The 21154-nt window shown below is 39.5% G+C and overlaps 1 protein-coding gene across 11 annotated transcripts in view; it reads right to left on the bottom strand.

The window, feature by feature from the left end:
* Positions 1–21154, bottom strand: part of ldb2a (LIM domain binding 2a) — a 382001-nt gene that overhangs the window by 68308 nt on the left and 292539 nt on the right. For 8 of the 11 annotated variants that reach the window (XM_078401019.1, XM_078400961.1, XM_078400939.1 and 5 more), the window contains 4 exons: positions 18053–18225; positions 11305–11427; positions 2979–3062; positions 1100–1195 (listed from right to left, as the gene is read on the bottom strand). In XM_078401019.1, coding sequence (XP_078257145.1) covers positions 1100–1195; positions 2979–3062; positions 11305–11427; positions 18053–18225 — 476 coding nt within the window. The remainder of the gene's footprint in view (positions 1–1099; positions 1196–2978; positions 3063–11304; positions 11428–18052; positions 18226–21154) is intronic. The other 3 variants (XM_078401010.1, XM_078401030.1, XM_078400952.1) reach the window with 2 other exon arrangements.

Raw genomic sequence — 21154 nt, 5'->3', positions numbered from 1 at the left:
GGTATTGATAGTCCATTTACCTTGCCTTGAAATCCCTGCCTAAATCTGAGATTTAAAGTTTTACAATTGACTTTGACAAGGGCTTTTTGAGGGAACAAAACCACAGTTTTCTGCTAATATTTGTGTGAAAATCTTCTACCAAACATCACCCTAAATGTTGTTTCAATTTTGCTATGCCCCTTATTCTGGACTCCCCCACTAGATGAACCACTCTAGATCGACAAAAGGTCAGAATAAGGACGTTTTAAAAATGGTGAAATGATAGAAAGGCCAAATACATTTATAAGTATAAACTATTAAAATATCATGGCCCAGGGCCAAAATAGTTAAGAAGGCAAATAGATCATACAAATGCACACAAATGTATTCATAATTAGAGGACTGAAGTATAAAGGGGTAAACATTTAGCTACAACGTTGCAAAACCTGGTTAGATCATATCTGAAGTACAGCGAGGGGTTGAAGTTTTGGGCACTACATCTTGTAGAGCGTGCAGTGTATCTGTGTAACATCCGGTCTCCAAGGGTTAAGTTACAAGGAGAGATTACTCTCACTGCGATTGTATTCCTTGGATCGTAGAAGGTTCAGAAGTGATCCGATTAAAGTTTTGAAGATAATAAGGGAAACGGGCTGAAAGGGGGAGGGGGGGACATGGTTTAAGGCCATGCCTTTTAAGGTGAGAAATTAGGAAACCTACATGCAAAGAGTGGTAGAAATTCAGAAATTCTCCGGTAAACAGCAATTCATTTTAAAGACAAACATTAATTTAATATCTGACAAAGATTACTGCTAACTGCAGAGTGCCTGAAGCTGCAGGTGTGGTGAATGCATCCAAGGTGGGTGAGGTGCAGGTTGGTGTCTCTCTTTTAAGTAGAGGTGTTCAAGGCAAAATACGCTGTGACTGAGGGACTTGTGAGTAGGTCATTCAGCAGGCTTGCATCTTCATGTGCTCTGGGATCTACAATACCAGCCTCCTTCAGGAATGGGGGCCTCAGTAAGCCTGATTATTGATCAGTGTAAATTATGTTCAGGATTAGCCTGCCGACGCATGTGTCAGAGCCCTGACAGGAGGGTGCAGATAAACTCTTGTGCAGCCTGACCTGCCTGGGATCCCTCTGTAGATCCTCTGCTTCTTTTTCCAAACACCTCAGTGAGGGGAATTCCCATTGGGAAACCTTTTGGCTGCAGTAATGCTGCTGGGAAGGGGACAAAAAACATGGAATAATTGGCACAAAGGCTCATGATAAGTGCCACTGACAAAAAAAGATCAGAAGGGTCAAAAAAATGAATTACCATTGAAGGTTTAATTTACTGACAATGCTCTTTAGATAAGCTGGCACAACAGTTTCATTCCCTAGCAATGGGAGACTGATTTCACATCAAAGCTCCCATCCGCTTCAGTTCAAAGCTTCCCAGAAATTAATTATCTTTTCTTGGAAACTTGGTAAATTTCTGGTAGGACACGCCTGTTTACCACAACTACCTACTAAGTTAGTGCTGCATTGTGAAAGGCTATATGAGGAAAACCATCTCCAGTCTAAGAGGATCTGGTCATACAGCTGGGTTCAATGGCTTCAAATGATCACTACAGTTATTCGCATTTGAAGGACTGGTGTGAATTACGGATGCAATGCATGCTCCCGAGGGAACACATAGGGCACAAAAAGGTGCCTCCCACTGTCAGACAGCGACACCTGTGCAGCAGTGGTAGGAGAAAGACCTAGAACAAAGAGCTGGAGTAATGCAGCGGGTCAGGCAACATCTCTGAGGACATGGATAGGTAATGTTTAGGGTCGAGACATTCTTTTGGGTCCCTTCTTCTTGAAGAAGGGTCCCAACCTGAAACTTCACCTATCATGTTCTCCAGAGATGCTGCTTGACCCGCTGCATTACTCCAGCACTTAGTGGATTTTTTTTTGTAACCATCATCTGTATTTCCTTGTTTCTAAAAAGAGAGCAGTGCTTGCAGAGTCTATTTTAATTTGTAAAATGCTCAGGGCAAAGGTGCCTCAAATTTGTTCTATCCTTGGGGACAAAAGAGAGGTCAGGGAGGCTTTTTCTCTCCATCACGCCTATCAGTTGTCTTGCTGCCACCACCCTTCATTTGACTTAGCTAAGGATAGCATGTTTACAACAGCAAGAACTGCTCTTGTGGACTAGAGCACAAACTCTCTTTGTTAGCTAGTTTCCCTGACCCTCATCACCTAATTCCTACCAATGGAGGGTTGGTGAAAGATGGTAGAGAAGAATTGTGCTTGGGAGAGGCATCGAGAAACTTTAACTGCTGTTTTCGGAAGCCAGTGCCCATTAAGTGGCTCACATCATTTTCATTTTGACTAATTTTGGACGGCATAACCAAGTAAGTATGCCCCACAAGCCTCAGCTTTGAGAACAAATTCATGTGTAATTCATCTTTTTCAATTAATTTTTCTACAATCATAATGTATTGTGCAAATCAACTATGAGTAATGTAATTATCACTATGATAAACAATATTCATAATGCATTGTAACATGAAGCAGCTCTGCATAAATTCACTTGTATAATACATTATAGATTATATTAATGAAGACACAACAAAACTTCCAAATAATTGACTCCATTAAAAGTCCTACACAAACAAATAAATTGCAAGTTGTAATAATACTTTCATTCTTAGAAAAACAATTGACATTCTATGTATTACAATATTCTGGAGTACTTTATTACGAATGATTAGAACTACACACGTAGCCACTGAATAGAGTTGAAGTAAATACTCCCCTTAATGTTAAATAACTGCCCCCTCCCTCCCCAACCACAGACAATTATGCATACTTCCTGTTGCAAGTTCCATCTTTATTGCATTAATCAGTTGAATACCCACCTTTACGGGTCTCTCAAATGAAGATAAGGAGGATGAAACTCATATTTTTTTACTCTGAAAATGATTTTTTTACTTTGGCATTCATCAAATGGATCATAGCTCACTGATCTTACCCTGAGGTAGTTGAGGGTGAAGTTTGTCAGCCCCATACGAGTGATGTTTTTGGACAATTGTTCCAGCACCTGAGGATCTTGTGCCTGAAAAGAAAGCAAAAAATTAAAAAGCAACATATCTGATAAAATAAAAACCAGTTTGGAACTGCTTCAGTGCAATCTTCTCTGCAAAGATAAGAAACTAATCTTGAAAAGGTGTTTTACTGTATAAGATTATGTTATTCTCAAAGGGCAATTGTGGAGCTCCTGATAATTTTTGCTTTACATGACCCCCCTGAACCTGCATAACATTTAACACTGTTCCTTTAATATTGGGCAAAGTGAGATCAAATGGATTTTAAACAGTCGGCTTTAATGATCACCTCAAGGAGCATGACCTATAAATGGCATGAATAGTGACAATTCCAGAATCCAGTTTTCATAGATAGGAGCTGTTGACTTCACGTTGCACTGAAAATGTTAATACATTATGAGGTTGTTCTGAAGTACCATGAAGCCACAAGGTTGCCCTGCTCAGGAATAATGGAGATGTCTCATTTCAATATAAGCACACAACATACATTCAATGGAATTGTCCCACACTTACATCACTGAATACTAACATTAGTTAGCTTTGTAGGATTACCTTGAAATTACTTTCAAAAGTACTCATTCAGGTTCAGGAAAAAAATATTTGACCTTTGCCCATTACCTCTTGTAAGAAATTGCTGACCATTTAAAATGAAAATCTAGCTGGGGTTATTTCTATCAAATAACATTTTCAATCTTGTTTACTTTATTTCTCTTAAAGGTTTCAAATAATGGCAATGTTTTTCCCAGTCAGCATGCACGTAACTGGGTGCATTCCCTGTCAGTTAATGCTGGTGTCTAAAGTTTATTTTATGCTTATAAATTTGTATATTATTATCTATAACTTCCTGTATTTTCTGGAGAAATCACCCTGCGTTTTGAGAGAAGTTTCTCTGGTTTCAATTGTTAGTTTTATTTTTTCTGCTCTTTATGTGCACACAGTTTTCTTAGTAAATTTAATATGTTTGCACTGCTGTGAAGCCAGTCATAACTACGACCCCTCGCCTGCCTGCAACTCAATGGCTGACACCATTTTGTCAACAGACTCAAATGGCTTAGAACATGTGAGGTGAATGAAAAGACATGTTAAAATGGCACTGCAGGGAGTAGTGAATGAAATGTGGGGAATGGAGGTTGGAAATCTCACTTTTCTATTGCGTGAAATCTCAATTTTCTATTGCGTACATTAGCAAATAATTTACACCACAAGCACTGTGGGTTTCTAGAGCATGTAGAGTGGAGACCAGAGATCGAAAATAACGGAGGAAGTGAGTTTGGAAATAGTTTGAGGGTAGATGGAAGAAAAAGCAATGGAGCGGCAAGTGTCAATTTTGGGATAGTAGTTGGAAGGATGCTGGTCTTGAGGATATCAGAAGTGCTGTTTGTCAAGAAGACCACTCAAAGATGGCATCTGACAAGAAGAAGTTGGATTCATGGCTGCAAGCCAAATGAGGTCTCCCATTAAAACAAGTGGTTTAGGCAGTCTACAATACTCTGGCTCAGGCCTGCTTCAAATGTGAGCCTCATCCATTATACAGGCCTCGTTACGCGAAGCAATTTTGTGGCAGTAACATTAAAACAAGCATCATACAGACAACTAGAACAAAACAGAACACAATAGAAGTGAGAAAGATGCATGTTGTTTGGCAATTAGATATTTTAACAATTCTGTCACGCAGCACACATGATGGAATTGTTTAGGCCTTATATTCTGGGAGGTAGGTAGTTTATTAATTAGAATTATGATATTTAGAGGCACAAGTTTGTGCAGCTGTTGGAATCTTGAATAAAACACAAAGTGCTGGGTAACACAACAGGTCAGGCAGAATCTGTGAAGGAATGGATAGATGACGCAGTAGGGGAGAGAAAACTGGAAATGGGGTGGAGCAAAGCCTGGCAATTGGTAGGTGGATACATGTGAGGGGGGTTTGATTGGCAGATAGATGGATAAAGGCTAAAGATGAAAAAGAGACAAAAGGGCATCATATAAGGACTAGAGGGTGTGAGCTATCGGGAGAGGTTGAGTAGGCTGGGTCTCTATTCCATGAAGCGCAGGAGGATGAGGGGAGATCTTACAGAGGTGTACAAAATCATGAGAGGAATAGATCGGGTAGATGCATAGAGTCTCTTGCCCAGAGTAAGGAAATCGAGGACCAGAGGACATAAGTTCAAGGTGAAAGGGAAAAGGTTTAATAAGAATCCGAGGGGTAACTTTTTCACACAAAGGGTGGTGGGTGTATGGAACAAACTGCCAAAGGAGGTAGTTGAGGCTGGGACCATTCCATCGTTTAAGAAACAGTTAGACAGGTACATAGATAGGACAGGTTTGGAGGGATATGGACCAAGTGCAGGTTAGTGGGACTAGTGTAGCTGGGACATTGTTGGCCGGTGTAGGTGAGTTGGGCCGAAGGGCCTGTTTCCATACTGTATCACTCTATGACTATCCCAATTTCTCTGTCTCAACTGCAATTGCTTCCAAGATGAGGTTTTCCAGTGCAGGACATCCAAGATGTCCTCTTTCTTCAGTAAACGTGGTCTCTCCCCTGTTGTTGTGGCTGGATCCATTACCTGCGTCTCTCCTGCAGTTCAGCTCCCGCTTCTCCCAGACAGAACACAGATAGCTTTCCCCTTGTGCTCACCTTTCTCCCCACCAGTCTCGCATCCAAAACATAATTCCCCAACATTTCCGTCATCTTCAGCGTGATCCCACCATCCCATCCCCACCACTTCCTTCACTACTCCTTGCTGGTCTGAAGAAAAGTCTCGATCCGAAATGTCACCCATTCCATCTCTCCAGAGATGCTGCCTGTCCCGCTGAGTTACTCCAGCATTTTGTGTGTATCCTTGGTTTACTCACTCCTTCCTGCCCAAACCACTCCCTTCCTAGGTACTTCCATTTGCAACTGCAGGAGATGCAACACCTGTCCCTACACCTTCTCTCTCACCCACATCCAGGGACCCCAGCAGTAAGACAGAGGTCACATGCACCTCTTCAAACCTCATGTACTGCATTTGGAGCTCCCGGCCCAAGAGGACTGGCCTCTTTTACACCGGTGAGGCTAAGTGCAGACTTGGCAATTGTTTTGCTTAGTCCACCAGGGCCTCCTAGAGTTCCCAGTTGGTAACCATTTTAACTCCACTTCCCATACCAACTTTTCTGTCTCTGGGCCTCCTCTGTTGCTAGAGTGAGGCCACATGCAATCAGGAGTAACAGCACCTTGTATACCATTTGGGCAGTCCACAATCAAACAGTATGAACATTGTATACTCCAATTTATGTAACCCCTTTTCTCTCTCTCGCTCTTCCCTGTGCCCCCCTCAACCCGGTGTGTACACATTTTGCTCACTATTCAGCCTCTCCTCCTCCCGTCCCCTCCCTCTGGCTTTATATTTCATTTCTCTTCTCTCCTTATCAGACATCCTTTTGTCTTCTTTGTGCCTCTAGTTTTTGTCACTTAATCTACCCATATGATATTCAACATCCCCCCCATCACCTGCCAGGCTTTGTTCCACCCTTACCTCTCTGTTCCAGCTCTTCCCCCCTATTTCATCAGTCTGAAGAAGGGTCCAGACCTGAAACATTGTCCATCCATTCCCTCCACAGATGCTGCCTGACCCACTCAGTTACTCCAGCACTTTGTGCTTTAATTATGACATTTAGTCCCATTGACATAAAATAAACCAAATTTCCAAAATGGAGCATAATGTGTAATCATCACTGGTAATACAAGGTAGAGAAATAAATTCTACCCAATTAAGTTAAAGCAGCTACAAATAATACAACTGTAATGCGTGATCTAAATGTCTGTAAATTTGTAGTACAAGTTAGTAAATACAATTTTAGTTTCCAGTTAAAAATAAGCTGTCTTCAAATTCAGTACATAAACCCATGGCAGGGGCCTGTGTCGAACGGAGCCGCAGGTTGTACCGCCAGGAATAAAGGGGGAACCGTCGTGGAGGAACCGCCATGGGGGGGAGAGAACAAAGGAGGAACCGTCGTAGAGGAACTGCCGTGGGGGGAGGGGAGGGAAGAGAACAAAGGAGGTCCCGGCGCAGGATACCTTGTAACTTTGTCAGCACCCTTTATGTGGTGACGATTTACATACCTTGGGTATGCAAGCAAAGAATTTTGCTGTGCCTTGTCACATGTGATGATAAAAGTATTCATTCATTAATTGAATAATTCAATTAACTAATGAAAATAACTTTTAAAATAAAAGAGCAAGCACTAATTTCAATGGAGTTGACACTGCTCAAGTTTCTTCCAGAAATGGCACTATATCCATTATGTCCGCACAAAGTCATTGCAATAGAAACATATCTCATCAGTGGGTCAGGATTGGAAGAGAGTAACCTTGAATTCATCAAAATGTTCATTAATTCATACAGCTGCTGCTTCACCATCCCTGAACATAAATATATATATATCCGCCCCCTTTCATATAAATATTTAATAACTTGCTTCTTGAAAATCAAGAACATCAAAAGTGCTGAGTCTGTTTCACTCTGTAAATGGGTCTCAAAGTTCAACGCTGCAGGGCCAAATTCCATCAGTATAGATCTAGCTGAATGCACTGCAGGAGATGGGAAGAGGTTAGGTGATGGTAGTGTTGGTAGTGGGAGGGGGGTGAAAGAATCTCCTCTTGATCATGATTCAGTAATTCATTCTATTTTTCCTTCTGATGACTGTCTGTATGCCTTGATTACTGATGTCTTTTCAAGCTGTGCAGCAATATGTTACAGAGAGCACACCAGCGAGTATTCGCACAGGGAGATGTGATGTGTCAGGCAGATCATTAAATGCTGATGGCAGCAGTGGCTGCCTGAAAAGCAAGACTAGCAGTCTCTTTTTCAATGGATTCTGCTACACATCTAATTATTTTAAATGATGAAACCCACAATGGCATTCAGTAATTGCTCCACATCCATTTTCCCATGTGAATTGAAAGCTGGTGCTGTTTGGATATGAACTAGATTGTAATTTAACCAGGCTAAATTTCAAATTATCTCAAAAAATTCATGGATCTAAAATTTAGTGACGTGTCAAGGCTCCTGGAATAGTTCCGAATCTGCTTTCATAGAACTGTAGCAGAGGGAAAAGGTTTAGCTGTACAGATAAATCAACTCGCCCAAAAAACATAAGGTCTCAGAACATTAACTGAAGCAATTTCCTCCTAATTCACAAATTTGATGTGACAAAGCATAATTTATTAAGTAACATTTAACGAGAACGTTATAATGTTTGAAACAGTGCCAGCTAACACTTGAACAATGAGCTTCCAAAAATGGCAAGGTGATAATGTCGAGATGATTTTTTGGGCTCTCTTGCTCCTACCAGTGAGAGCAGATGGGACAGAGTTTAACACAGGAACATAGAAAATAGATGCAGATGTAGGCCATTCGGCCCTTCTAGCCAGCACCGCTATTCAAAAATTAACCAGTATCTTCCACCAATGTGGTTGACTCTTAAATAAAAATGGAAAATATTAAAAATACACGACCATTCAAGCAACATCTGTGGAGTGAGAAACAGAGTTAATGTTTCACCTTGGTTCTTCATCAGAACTGGGAACTTGAGAAAACAAACTAATTTGTTTTCTCTCTTTCCCAGCTCTGAAGAAGGATTTTCCAGCTGAAACATTAACTGTGTTTCTCTTTCTTCAGACACTACCTACGCTGAATATTTCTAGCATCTCCTGCTTTTTATTTCCAATTCTCAGTACCGGAGATTTTTTCTTTTGTAATTTTGAATGGCTGACTCAGTTCAGAGACATTAAGGACAGGAAACGGCAGCACATTGGTGCAGCTGTTGCCTCACCACTCCAGAGACCTGGGTTTAATCCTGACCTTGGGTGCTGTCTGTGTGGAGTTTGCACGTTCCTCTGGGTGCTCTGGTTTCCTCCCGCATGCGAAAGACGTACGGGTTTGTATGTTAATTTGCTGCTATAAATTGCCCCCAGTGTGTAGGGAGCGGATGAGAAAGTGGGATAACAGTGTTAGTGTGAATGGGTGATCGTTGGTTGGTGTGGACTCGGTGGGCTGCAGGGCCTGTCTCTATGCTGTACCTTTAAACTAAACCAATTGTCTGTAACATCCATATCCTATGAACAAATAAATAAAAATCATGATTTGATCAAAATGCAAGAGTTTGACAGTCATGATGGAAAGACAGAAGTAACAAATCGTGAAGTTTCTGTCACTTAGAAACATAGAAATGCAGCAGTAGGCCATTCGGCCCTTTGAGCCAGCGCCGCCATTCAATATGATCATGGCTGATCATCCAAAATCAGTACCCCGTTCCTGCTTTCTCCCCATATCCCTTGATTCTGTTAGCCCTAAGAGCAATATCTAACTCTCCCTTGAAAACATCCAGTGAATTGGCCTCCACTGCCTTTTGTGGTAGAGAATTCCACAGATTTACAACTTTCTGGGTGAAAAAGATTTTCCTCATCTCAGTGCTAAATGGCTTACACCTTATTCTTAAACTGTGACACCTGGTTCTGGACTCCCCCAACATCGGGAACATTTTTCCTGCATCTAGCCTTCCAATTCCTTAAGAATTTTATATGTTTCCATAAGATCCCCTCTCATCCTTCTAAATTCCAGTGAATATAAGCCCAGTTGATCCATTCTTTCATCATATCTTCATCTTTCATCACTTCTTCTAAACATCCTTGACTGAGAGTACTTCTCCATCAAAAAAGACATCTGTTGCAAGTAGGTTCTAGAGGACCCCAGTTCATCATCTCTGCCAGAACATTTTATTCTGGAGCTTTCAAATGGAGCTTGAAAGCACATTAGTTTGACGAGTATATACAACACTTCATGAGAATGAAAATGTAAGCATGGTTCGTTATACAATAACTACACAATCACAATATTAACACTTGGATCATGCGCAGAGAAAGAGGGAAAATTACAAGTGATCATATGTACCAATGGTATAAATACATTTTAGCAAACATTGAAACATTGTGGTGAGCACTTCCACAATTATTTGATTCTTATGAGCAGACATCTTTAAATTATGTTCAAGAAATAATGACCGTGGTCCATTGTACTTAAAATAGAGCTTTCAACCTGAACATGGCAGAAACATCCTTTTATAGGTTTTGTATCAAACTACAACTAACATGAAGTTCAAGATATGCTTAAAAATACATCTTTAGAAATTTGCAAATTTTATCAAATTGTCTCCCCCCACCTGACTAAGCCAAAGATAGTTACGGATGAGAGCAATATAATTTCAAAGCTACGTATTTCATGTGTCATATTTTGTGAAGATTGCAGTGAGGTAGAGGTAGGAGTTATAATATTTTCTGCCCAGCTGTTGCTACGAGAAATGGGTGCACAATGTGTACAGACAAAGAAGCAAATGTAATGAATTCACCAAACATTTTTCCCCAAGACATTTTTAAACTACAATTGGTTAATAAAGGCATTTGAGACAGCGTAATTTAGGTGCTGAATTTATTTTTATTCCAATCTAATTGCAAACCTACTTAATGCCTTTGGTATTAGGAAAGCAGGCAGCACTCATCGAGATGCAGACGAACCAGGCAAACCTATCTTAATTGCACTGTGGATTTTGGGCTTTTTGCACAAATATTGGGGGTTTTAGAAACAGACAGGTGCAGGAGTAGGCCATTCAGCCCTTTGAGCCAGCACTGCCATTCAATATGATCATGGCTGATCATCTAAAATCAGTACTCCACCCGTGCTTTTTCCCCCTATCCCTTGATTCCTTTAACCATAAGTGCTAAATCTAACTCCCTCTAATTTTTAATGAATTTAATTTTCTTTGTTTATTATGTTATTTATGAGCACTGTGTTTACAGGTCTGTTATGCTGCTGCATTGCTCTGTTGTCAGTACATATGAAAATTAAACTCCCATCATTTTCAATGTGTGAAAAGATGCAGTGCTATAGAAATAAACCTCATTCACATATTGTTTTGTTTTACATTCAAATGTGCTTTTCTACCAATGAAATAATTTTGAAGTGTAAAACCAGGTAAATTAAAGTTCTATTGCAATATTTACATTGTATTCATTTCACTTCCCATTTCTTTGCTCATTTTGCAATTTCAAGAAACCACTGTACACAATCAGGTGATACCCATGTGTAAAAGGTTGAATGTGGGGATTATTACTTTAGAATGGCAAAACGTTTATTCATAGGTTGGGCATTTGTCGTGCTGGATCTCGTCAGTCGGTAATATTTTGCTTCATGGGAGCAATGAAAGGGTGCTACTTACATGCATGGCAAGAATGCTGCGCGGGATTAACTCTCTGTAGTGCCGGATGGTAAAGTGCCACATCTTTATTCTCATCAGGTCATCGAATGTAAACTCCAGAATCAACCTCCCTTCAGTACAAACCTATCACCAGGATTTAGGAGGAAAGAAATAAGTAGTGAAGAAAATGACAGAAGAGAACTCCTTTCGAACACAATAAAAAGAACACATAAATATTGCATTTAATCTTATCATTGAACAGTATGGGTTTTCTCACCAAACTTTAACCAATTTATCTACATTGCAGTTTTCCTCCTTCACCCAAATCTTTAAAAAAAATTGGCGATGATCTTTTTGATGTTAGAAGGTTGCAATTAAGAAAACATTTGCTGTTTTGTTCAATTCCTTTTACGGTTCTCTGAGCTGTGACATTTTATTACCATGGCAATGGGAACCAGCTGATTAGTTGGCATGGCAACCAGAAAGATGTAATTCCAGCAGACGCGTTATAATCAATGCTCCCAGCACAGATGGTCTCTGGAGGATCAACAAGAAAGAGTCTAGCAAGTGTTCAACACTTTACTTGGCACCACTAAGTGCAGCAGAAAACTTCACATGCAAAAAAAATCTTAGTTTTAAAGCGTTCTATCAAAATATTATTAATATTTGTGTTTAGAAGGCATTCCTGTTTCTGATATACAGTTATCCAGTGTCACCATGTGCCACATGCTACAGTTTTAATGTAAAATAAATCATCTCCCAGCTTTATTCCAATTGTATATCTTAGTTCCAACTTTTTAGAGAACACCAATTGACTATTCCAAATCTCCTACCAGACATCCATATGGACCCTGAGATAGCCAACTTCATGCTAACTGTGCCATGGATTTCCAAAAATGTAGGAAATAGGTGGGAATCAGAAAAGAACCAACAACAGCAAAATACCGTGGATGCTGGAAATCTGAAACAAAAATGCTGGAAATATAAAGCAGGTCAGGCACCATCAGTGAAGAGAGAATATCATAGGTCCAGTGATCTTTAATCAGAACTGTTCCAATCAAAGTTTACAGGCATGAAATACTAACTCTGTTTCACTCTCCACAGATGCCGTCTGACCTGCTGAGCATCTCCAACTGTTTCTGGTTTCTTCTTATGCATCTAGAGAGAGAGAGAGAGAGAGTGTTTTATTGTCATGTGTCCCAGATAGAACAATGAAATTCTTACTTGCTGCAGCACGACAGAATATGTAAACATAGCACACTGCAAACAATATGATGATGAACGAGAGAGAAAAAAAAAGTTCAATGTGTATTTACACATACCCACAAGTACTAAAGTTGAAATGGCAGCAGACCGATTCAATTTCTTTATGTTTCTTCCTTCATAAATAAAGAACTGATTAGTAATAGTTAAGTATTTGTTTGCCCAATTTTCTCCCAATGCTCTGGGGGCGTTTCGGCCATAATTCCACAAACAGACAGCCATCCTTCTCCACCTTGCCCAAGAGTCCATTCACCCAGTGTGACAACAACCCTTCCTGTCGGCAAGCCATTTGGCCCTGGAGGGCTAGGGCTTGTGTCCGATTCAGTTCACACTGGCTCACATTTCTAGCTCTTGGTAACCACTGGTTACAAATTGGTAACCACTGATTACAAATTGGTAACCACTGGTTACAAATTACTCATGGTAATCCATTAATTTTTGCCCCTTTGGTTGAGGGTTTTGGAGCAAATTTATAGCATTCAGCTCAGAAGGGAGAATCAAAGTTAGGATTCCCTAATCTGTAAGATTTGCTGCAGCTCTGCACAGCCCCTTTACATACAGAGCGAACAGGGGAGTTTAAATTTAAATTGGTTTTATGTCTGTCTAATCATTTTGCATATTTCACTGTGAAAATACCCAACTGTTTTTAATTATTTTAGAAAAGTGTACGTCGTCTGTCTGTATTCATGAAATGCTCCATACTGCGGATATCTAACGCCTGAATTTTGCACTGCTTTTCAGTAAGCAGGCTAATCATATGCTGTCAAGCCTTTTGAGAGCAACCCAGGTTGACCAGTCTGCTGACTGTTCTTGCTGACTGTGAAGATGCACTGAACTGTCACTCAGCACTTCCTCTGAATTAAAAACCCTGGGCAGGAACAATGCAAGGAAGGAGAGAGGAATAAGAGGTCTGTTCACACGTCTCTTGGAACTGCACTGCCATGCTGCATGGGAAACATTTCCAAACTTGTGCACAAAACCTAAATCCTCATTTCACAGTGCCTGCCAATCGCACGGTACTTCAGATACAGGTTCATTAAGCATTTTGGGTACAGTTGGCTTAATGATCAATTTATCAGTCCCTGAGGGGCCATTTTAATTAAGTAATCTGGGCAAGAAATAGGAAGCAATTTACATGGATTCTACAGATACTGATCAAAACTAGAGCACACTATACAAAAGATTGCTCTGACATGTTATACCAGCTTCTGAAATCTACTGAAATGCTAATAACAGGATTAACATAACTCAAAACATATTTTAACCAATAATGTGGTTAGTATACTAAACTCTCTATGAAAATAGTACCGTAATTGATTACCATTTTCTCATAGTTTTGAATTAAAATGCATTTCACCAACATCATCCATCAACTGAAGGTGTGATTGTGGAAGCCACACTTTCTCACATTAGTGCAAACCACTGTGTTTGGTGCACAACCACTTACAATTGTTTTGGAAGATGCCACTTTTTATTCAGCCATTTTAAGAATGAATCATAAATAATTTAAACAATACTGTTCTTTCACCTGAAGATAGAGAAGGGAGAGTCTATGAATAATTAAAATATACAATAGGAGCACTTTTGACGCTTATGCAGTACTGCATCTCTTATTCCTAGAACCACTAAATAATATTGGCAAAAACTAATTGTGACACTGTAAATTTTAATTAAAAAATATACTGATGGGGAATTTGTTACATCTTTGGCTTTGGTGGTTTGTTAAATTTGGATGCCAAATTTGCAATGTTAAATCATTCCCTGAAGCAGCTTCACAAAACATTTTAAGAGGACTGTGCAATGTTTCTGAGATCATGACAAAATTAAGGATGCCAGATTTTTAAAGTTATTATTATATTAACTGTTCAAAATGGGAACAGTGATTTATTTGATAATTTAGAATGTGCACACAACGATAAAAGGGGTTTCCTTTGATAGTCCCTAGCATGGTGTTGAGTAATTCAGGCAAATAAATTCTAGTTTTAATTCAGAGCCTGTATGGAAGTAGATGAACTCCTCACCCTGTGTCCATACCTACACAGTTGACTGCAGCAGCTGCAGAATTATGATTTGCAGTCAAAACCTTGCTAAGTTTTCCTATCTTTAGCAATGCTGAATCTAATTCTCATTTCTTAACTTGTGTCACTGCTGCAATCAGCAAGGTCAGCACAGACCAGGAGCTGAACTTGTCACCCTCAATGCACAATACACACTTTCTGAGAAGCCATTGGGATAGCGGCGCATTTTTAATTCAGGCTAACATTGTAAAAGATTCTGGTTATTTTTTGGATAGGTGAGAAAAATGTATTTAGTTACAAAACTGGTTATTTCTGAATTTTCAATTAAGATGTATTTGATGTTGTTTTTAAAATATTGTAACATTTCTCAGCGAGTAAATAGAAGTTACTCAAAATAATAATTTTATCTCACCAGATATCCAGGGATGCTGGATATGAAGTGACACAATTTAACATCGGAAAATTTTAATATATGGGCTTCTAAAATCAAAAATGCTAAACAACTAAGTACAAATATTGGATATTTGCACAAGCAGTAATTGCTTTAATCAGAGAATTTGTACAAAAGGCTTTTGTGGTTTTCCAATGAAGCTTGACTGACCGGCTTTCCTGACTATGAATTTAGCAAAGATAAGCAACGTGTTAGAGGAATGCAGAATTAAAAATTTTAAAAATCATACAACTCGGCCAATACTTCATTTAAAAGATCTAAAAACATGAAGACAATGGGTCTGGGAATGTGGGGATAAGAATATTCAAATATTCGAGATGCTTAAGGGAACAGAAAAATTTAACCCTATTAATATATTCAATGTTGCCACAAATATGCCATAGGGCATGTCTCAAGCTTGGAAAAGAGAGATGCATTAGAAATTCAAAATGTAATTAATATATGCAGAATGTTGTGAGCGCAAGGAATTAAGTTTCTAAATTGGAAACAGAAGCAGGTTTAAGGGTGAATTGGTTAGATATTTAAAGGAGAGGCAGGGCGATCGAGCATAGCGGTTAATTTTGCCATTGAGTAGACACTGCAGGATTTTGCATCCTGTGATGTCCACTCTTCCTCTATTGTCCCTATTTTACAATTTAAAACTTTTATTCATCCCTTCAAAGGAAAGAAACACCACTGATGTTGTTGCATTACTGTATTTCCACAGGGAAAAGAAAATAAGCGAGCCAAGGCATCCTGCCCTTTCTCATGAACTTCCTCATGGACAACAGTACAGCACCAAAGGGAGAAGCCTGGGAACAAATCTAACAAATCAAACTCACACTGGAAAGAAAATGATTTTTTTCTGCATGCATGGAACCCCAAAATAAGAATTCCTACTGTTAGGCACAACTGAATATGTGGGTGCACCTGTACTCAAAATTACAATGACATTCCAAAGTAAAGTTATAGTCCAGGATCCAGCTCATTTAATAAATGCAAATATAAAACGTTTTATGAACCAGGACAACTGACGGTATTTTGGAACGCATTTAAAAAAAAATTGCACTTTCCTTAATTATCTTAATTAGCTTTCTTTAATTAACTTACTGCAATATTATTTAAGATAGAAATGGGTTTTATTTGGAGAGTCCACTTACTGTAAGAAAACTGATTTAAAATAACTGCAAACTGCACAGAACCATTTGCTGGTTAAAACCGTGGAACACGAATCACAGAGCTGCAATAAGCATTCGACACACATTGTACCTTAAATTATTAAATATTTTTTGCACAATGGGAGAAGCTGGATGACTTCTCCAATTGAGTGGGGGTTGTGGTTGCAAACTAACTCAGTAACGTGGAACTGAAGAAAGTTTATTGGTCAGTGCCTTGATGGTGTCTCACTGCTTTAAATCTCTATCGACATGCCAGCCCCTTCAATATCTGATTTCTCAAGTTCATTTTTATCACCATGGGCCGAATCTTGTCGGCAGTGGCCAGTGGCTCATCAGCGCTTAAACTGACATGACTTTGACTCATGTCCTGTGAATCATGGACTTGACAAGATATTTGGGGGGGGGGGGGTTGATGAAGTGGTGGGTGTCTGCATCAGTCCATTTGGCCCATTGCTGGACCTCACAGGGTATCTAATGCTGAGGAAAATAGACTGCTGAACATTGCCACAGGTCAGATCTGGTGCAGATTCTGGAACCTTACTGATTTCATTGGGGATTCTAAGCTTCTGGTTTCTATACAAATATGTACCAGTTACTATATAGCTTCTAATATGGATTCTAGTTTCTATACAAAGTTAAAAAATATATATATTGTGCATTTGTTTTCATTATCTCCAAATGGTTTTTGTTATTTTAATTAGCTTTACTATTGTCATCAACACATGGCAATACACACTTTCTGAGAAGCCACTGGGATAGCTGCATATTTTTCATTCAAACTAACAGAGTAAAAAGTTTCTGGTTAATTTTTGTTTCAGTGAGAAAAATGCATTTAGTGACAAAAACTGGTTATTTCTAAATTTTCAAATTAGGTCTATTCAAAGTTGTTAAATTATTGCAACATTTCCCAGAGGATAAAACAAATACTCAAAATAATAATTTTATCTTTAGCTTTATGTTTCATCTTTAAATTTGTTACTTATTTCAATTTTAATAGTGTTTAAACACCTCTGAATGTCATTCAGTTTACGTCTCTGATGCAGAGGTCAAGCTAAATATGCATTAATATAAGTGTTGTGTAATCGTATTAGCAGAAGATTTGGATAATGTCAAAGACGATTGTGACCTTCTGATTCCCAGTATTGTAGTTACAACACTTAGCATTCAGCTAAAAGCCAGAGACTTTTTCCTAACTGCCATCTTTCTTACAGTGACAGTTTTATCCCAGTATATTCTCCATTACCACAGAGGTACCAACTTCTTCCATCAGAGTTCCTGTGGAACAGTAAGAAAGGGATACTTTCCAATGTCTTGCTGTCAGGCGACTATTAAAATGGGATCAATTGAAATGAGGAGAGAATATGATGCCTAAGTGACACGTCCCTTGAGAAAAAACAAATCTGACCCCTCTCACCCTGACCACAAACTATTCGAAGCACTTCCCTCTGGAAGGCGACTCCGGACTGTCAAAGCAGCCACAGCCAGACATAAAACAGCTTTTTTTCCACGAGTGATAGTTCTACTCAATAACCAAAGTCTGTAGTCTCTTTTTTGCACTGGTTATTTTCACCCACATGTTTAGACCGTAATGTTATATCCTTATTGTTTTGATGTGGTTATACTTTATTCTTAATTGTTAACTGTATGTTTGTGTTGTCATTTGTGAGCGGAGCACCAAGGCACATTCCTTGTATATGCATACTTGGCCAATAAACTTATTAATTAATGAATTCATTCATTCATTCTTCCACTATCTCGTGCACAGAATGACATGATACTCCATCAAATATTCTAGAATGTTTATTTTTTCTTTCATAATTCATCATCTGCATTAAATATTTCTTTTCATCCTCCTCACCAATTTTCCTTTGTTCTCTTACCTTTGTAAACAAGGGTTTGCCGTGCTGGGTGACCATGCTGCACTGGTCACAGTCCAGTGTGATGGATGAATTGTGGTAAGACTCCTTCGAGTGTTTAAGAACATAGTAAAGGTCTGTTACTCCTCCTTCAAAGATTGTACTGAAATATCGAGGAATAAGTGTTCTTCCGATAGCTGTTGAAAAGAAAAATCACAAAAGAGAAAGGATTACGTGAGGACAAATCATTCCTCTAAATTGGCTATTTTTCATATCATCAAAGCACAAAACTACATAAATTTGGTAAAGCAAATTCCCAAAACCCCATTATACCTATCAAAGTGAAATCTCTCCATATAATAATAATAATAATGTATTTTATTTATATAGCGCTTTTCATATACTCAAAGACGCTTTAGAGATTTAGAGAACATAGGGAAATGAATAAATTGATAAATAAGTAAATAAATAAACAAACAGAGAATGGAGACAGAAGGTGAGGTGACCTTCAGTGGTTGAAGGCAGTACTGAACAGGTGAGACTTCAGCGATGTTTTGAATGTGGTGAGTGTGGAGGAGTCTCTAACGGTTTGGGGTAGTGAGTTCCATAGGGTGGGAGCAGCGATGGAGAAAGCCCTGTCCCCCCAGGATCTGAGTTTGGTCCGGATGTGGGGGGATAGGAGATTGGCAGCAGCAGAGCGGAGGGTGCAGGTGGGAGTGTGCCTGTGGAGGAGGTCGGTCAGGTAGGATGGGGCCAGGTTATGGAGGGCTTTGTAGGTTATGAGGAGGATTTTGTACTGGATTCTCTGGGGGATGGGGAGCCAGTGGAGTTTATAAAGGACGGGGGTGATCTGGTCACGGATCGGGGTGTGGGTGAGTAGACGGGCAGCGGAGTTTTGAATGTATTGAAGTTTACTGATGATTTTTGAGGGTGCGCCATAGAGGAGGCTGTTGCAGTAGTCCAGACGGGAGGTGATGAAGGCGTGGATGAGGGTTTCTGCAGCTGTGGAGGAGAGGGATGGACGGAGACGGGCAATGTTTTTGAGGTGGAAGAAGGCTGTCTTTGTGATGTGTTTGATGTGTTTGTCGAAGGGGAGGGTTTGATCAAAGATGATTCCAAGATTCCGGATGTGAGGTGAGGTGGATACTGGGAGACCATCAATGTTGAGGATGAAGTTTTGGGTGGATTTGGTGAGCGTTTTTGGACGAATGATGATGATTTCAGATTTGTTGCAATTGAGTTTGAGGAAATTTGATTGAAGCCAAGATTTTATTTCAGTGATGCAGTTTGTATAAACAATATGTAGATCACCTTTGTCTCAAATCCTAATAAAATTGTAGATGTGATGCTTGTCCTTTGTCTTACTGTGCAATATTTATTTCCAAAAAATTAAACTTTCACTAATTTGAACACTAGTTGCTCTGATGTGGAATTTTGGCAAATGTGTGAGATAATTGTAACCTTATTATCGGATCTTAACTAAATTCCAAAACATAATCAATAAACAACACTGAATATTAGCAGAAGATTTGGATAATGTCAAAAACAATTGTGACCTTCTGATTCCCAGTATTGTAGTTACAACACTTAGCATTCAGCTAAAAGCCAGAGACTTTTTCCTAACTGCCATCTTTCTTACAGTGACAGTTTTATCCCAGTATATTCTCCATTACCATAGAGGTACCAACTTCTTCCATCAGAGCTCCTGTGGAACAGTAAGAAAGGGATACTTTCCAATGTCTTGCTGTCAGGCGACTATTAAAATGGGATCAATTGAAATGAGGAGAGAATATGATGCCTAAGTGACAAGTCTCTTGAGAAAAGACAAATCTGTTCCCAAAAACCCCATACTTACCGAGGCTGGTTTTCAAGAGCAATCAGGCACAACCAGCCTTGAGGCAGGCAGTGAAGACCACATGGTGCCCACACTAAAATGTTGTTGCCCCACCCAAGAATGATCCTAAACAGGAAGCTCAACTGGGACAGAGCTTGAGGTTCCATCAAAGCTGAGAATTTTTTTAAATAGTTTGCAAATTTCTCTAATATTCAGACATTTAAAAACTATTAAGACATTAGTAAATCATTTAGAAACTACTGAAACTTTTTTTGGGGAGATACAAAAGTAACATGCAAAAACACAAAGAAATAATTTCAAAAAAGGTAAACTAAAGCAGAATAATTAAGAAAAACTCACCAACCCTTGTGCCTCCCAATCAGCAAGCCTGGATTCTGCATCAAAATCCATGGGGTCTCAGATCCTATTCAAGGTCTAACTGCTGCAGAATCTGACAGTCAATTTCCCAGCTTTATCCTATGGATGATCTGTAAGACTCTCAGCCTTGGAGCCCCATGACGGATTCGGCCATCGATTCTGTCAACAAACCCCAGACTCGCGACATGCATGCTTTCAGACATGGATGATTTCCCTTCGAATGGCTGAGCATCGGTAGTTCTCTTCAGAACTGCCACAAGCATCCAGTCTGATGTGCTGCTGGTCTATTGTGCAAGGGTCAGTCATGCTCCACAAGCTTCTCAATGGTGTTGGTTAATAATGAATGGTCTGCATTACGAGAGTTGTTCCAGGAACTGCTGTACCATTCCCTGGATTACATTAGTCACTCATAACTCATGGGCCTTTCACATCTGTAAAAGATCACTAACATTGCCAGATCTTATGTACATAACCACTTCCACACCCTGCCCCCACTGTGTGCACAGAACCAGGTGAAAATATAGTTACTGATAATTCGTCCTTACTTTCAAATTATAGACACGTGTACAATGTGCTTCCTCAAGAAAGAATCAACGTCAAGATCATCATCTTGATCTGTCAAGTTGTCTTGTTGCAGGATAACGATGAGTCTCCATGAAGTTGGCAGTTCTTGCCTATTAACTGCTGGCTGCTAGACCTCTGGGATTGAAATTTCTTTTGCTGTAAAACCTTTTCTTCCCACAAAATCTTCCATTCTTTCTGTGCTTTACCCAACTGAGCTTCTGTGCATCATCTCTTTTTCTCCTTTCAAACTTGGTGCTGTTCTAATACAATGGCCCAGCCTCAGCTTTTAAATGATTAAAAATAACGCTGCAGGAATTAATCATCCACGGCACTTTGCCGAAGTGGAACAG

Source organism: Rhinoraja longicauda, chromosome 1 (assembly GCF_053455715.1).
Source record: "Rhinoraja longicauda isolate Sanriku21f chromosome 1, sRhiLon1.1, whole genome shotgun sequence".
Lineage (NCBI taxonomy): Eukaryota > Metazoa > Chordata > Chondrichthyes > Rajiformes > Arhynchobatidae > Rhinoraja > Rhinoraja longicauda.
This window is presented reverse-complemented; position numbering and strand designations above follow the sequence as displayed.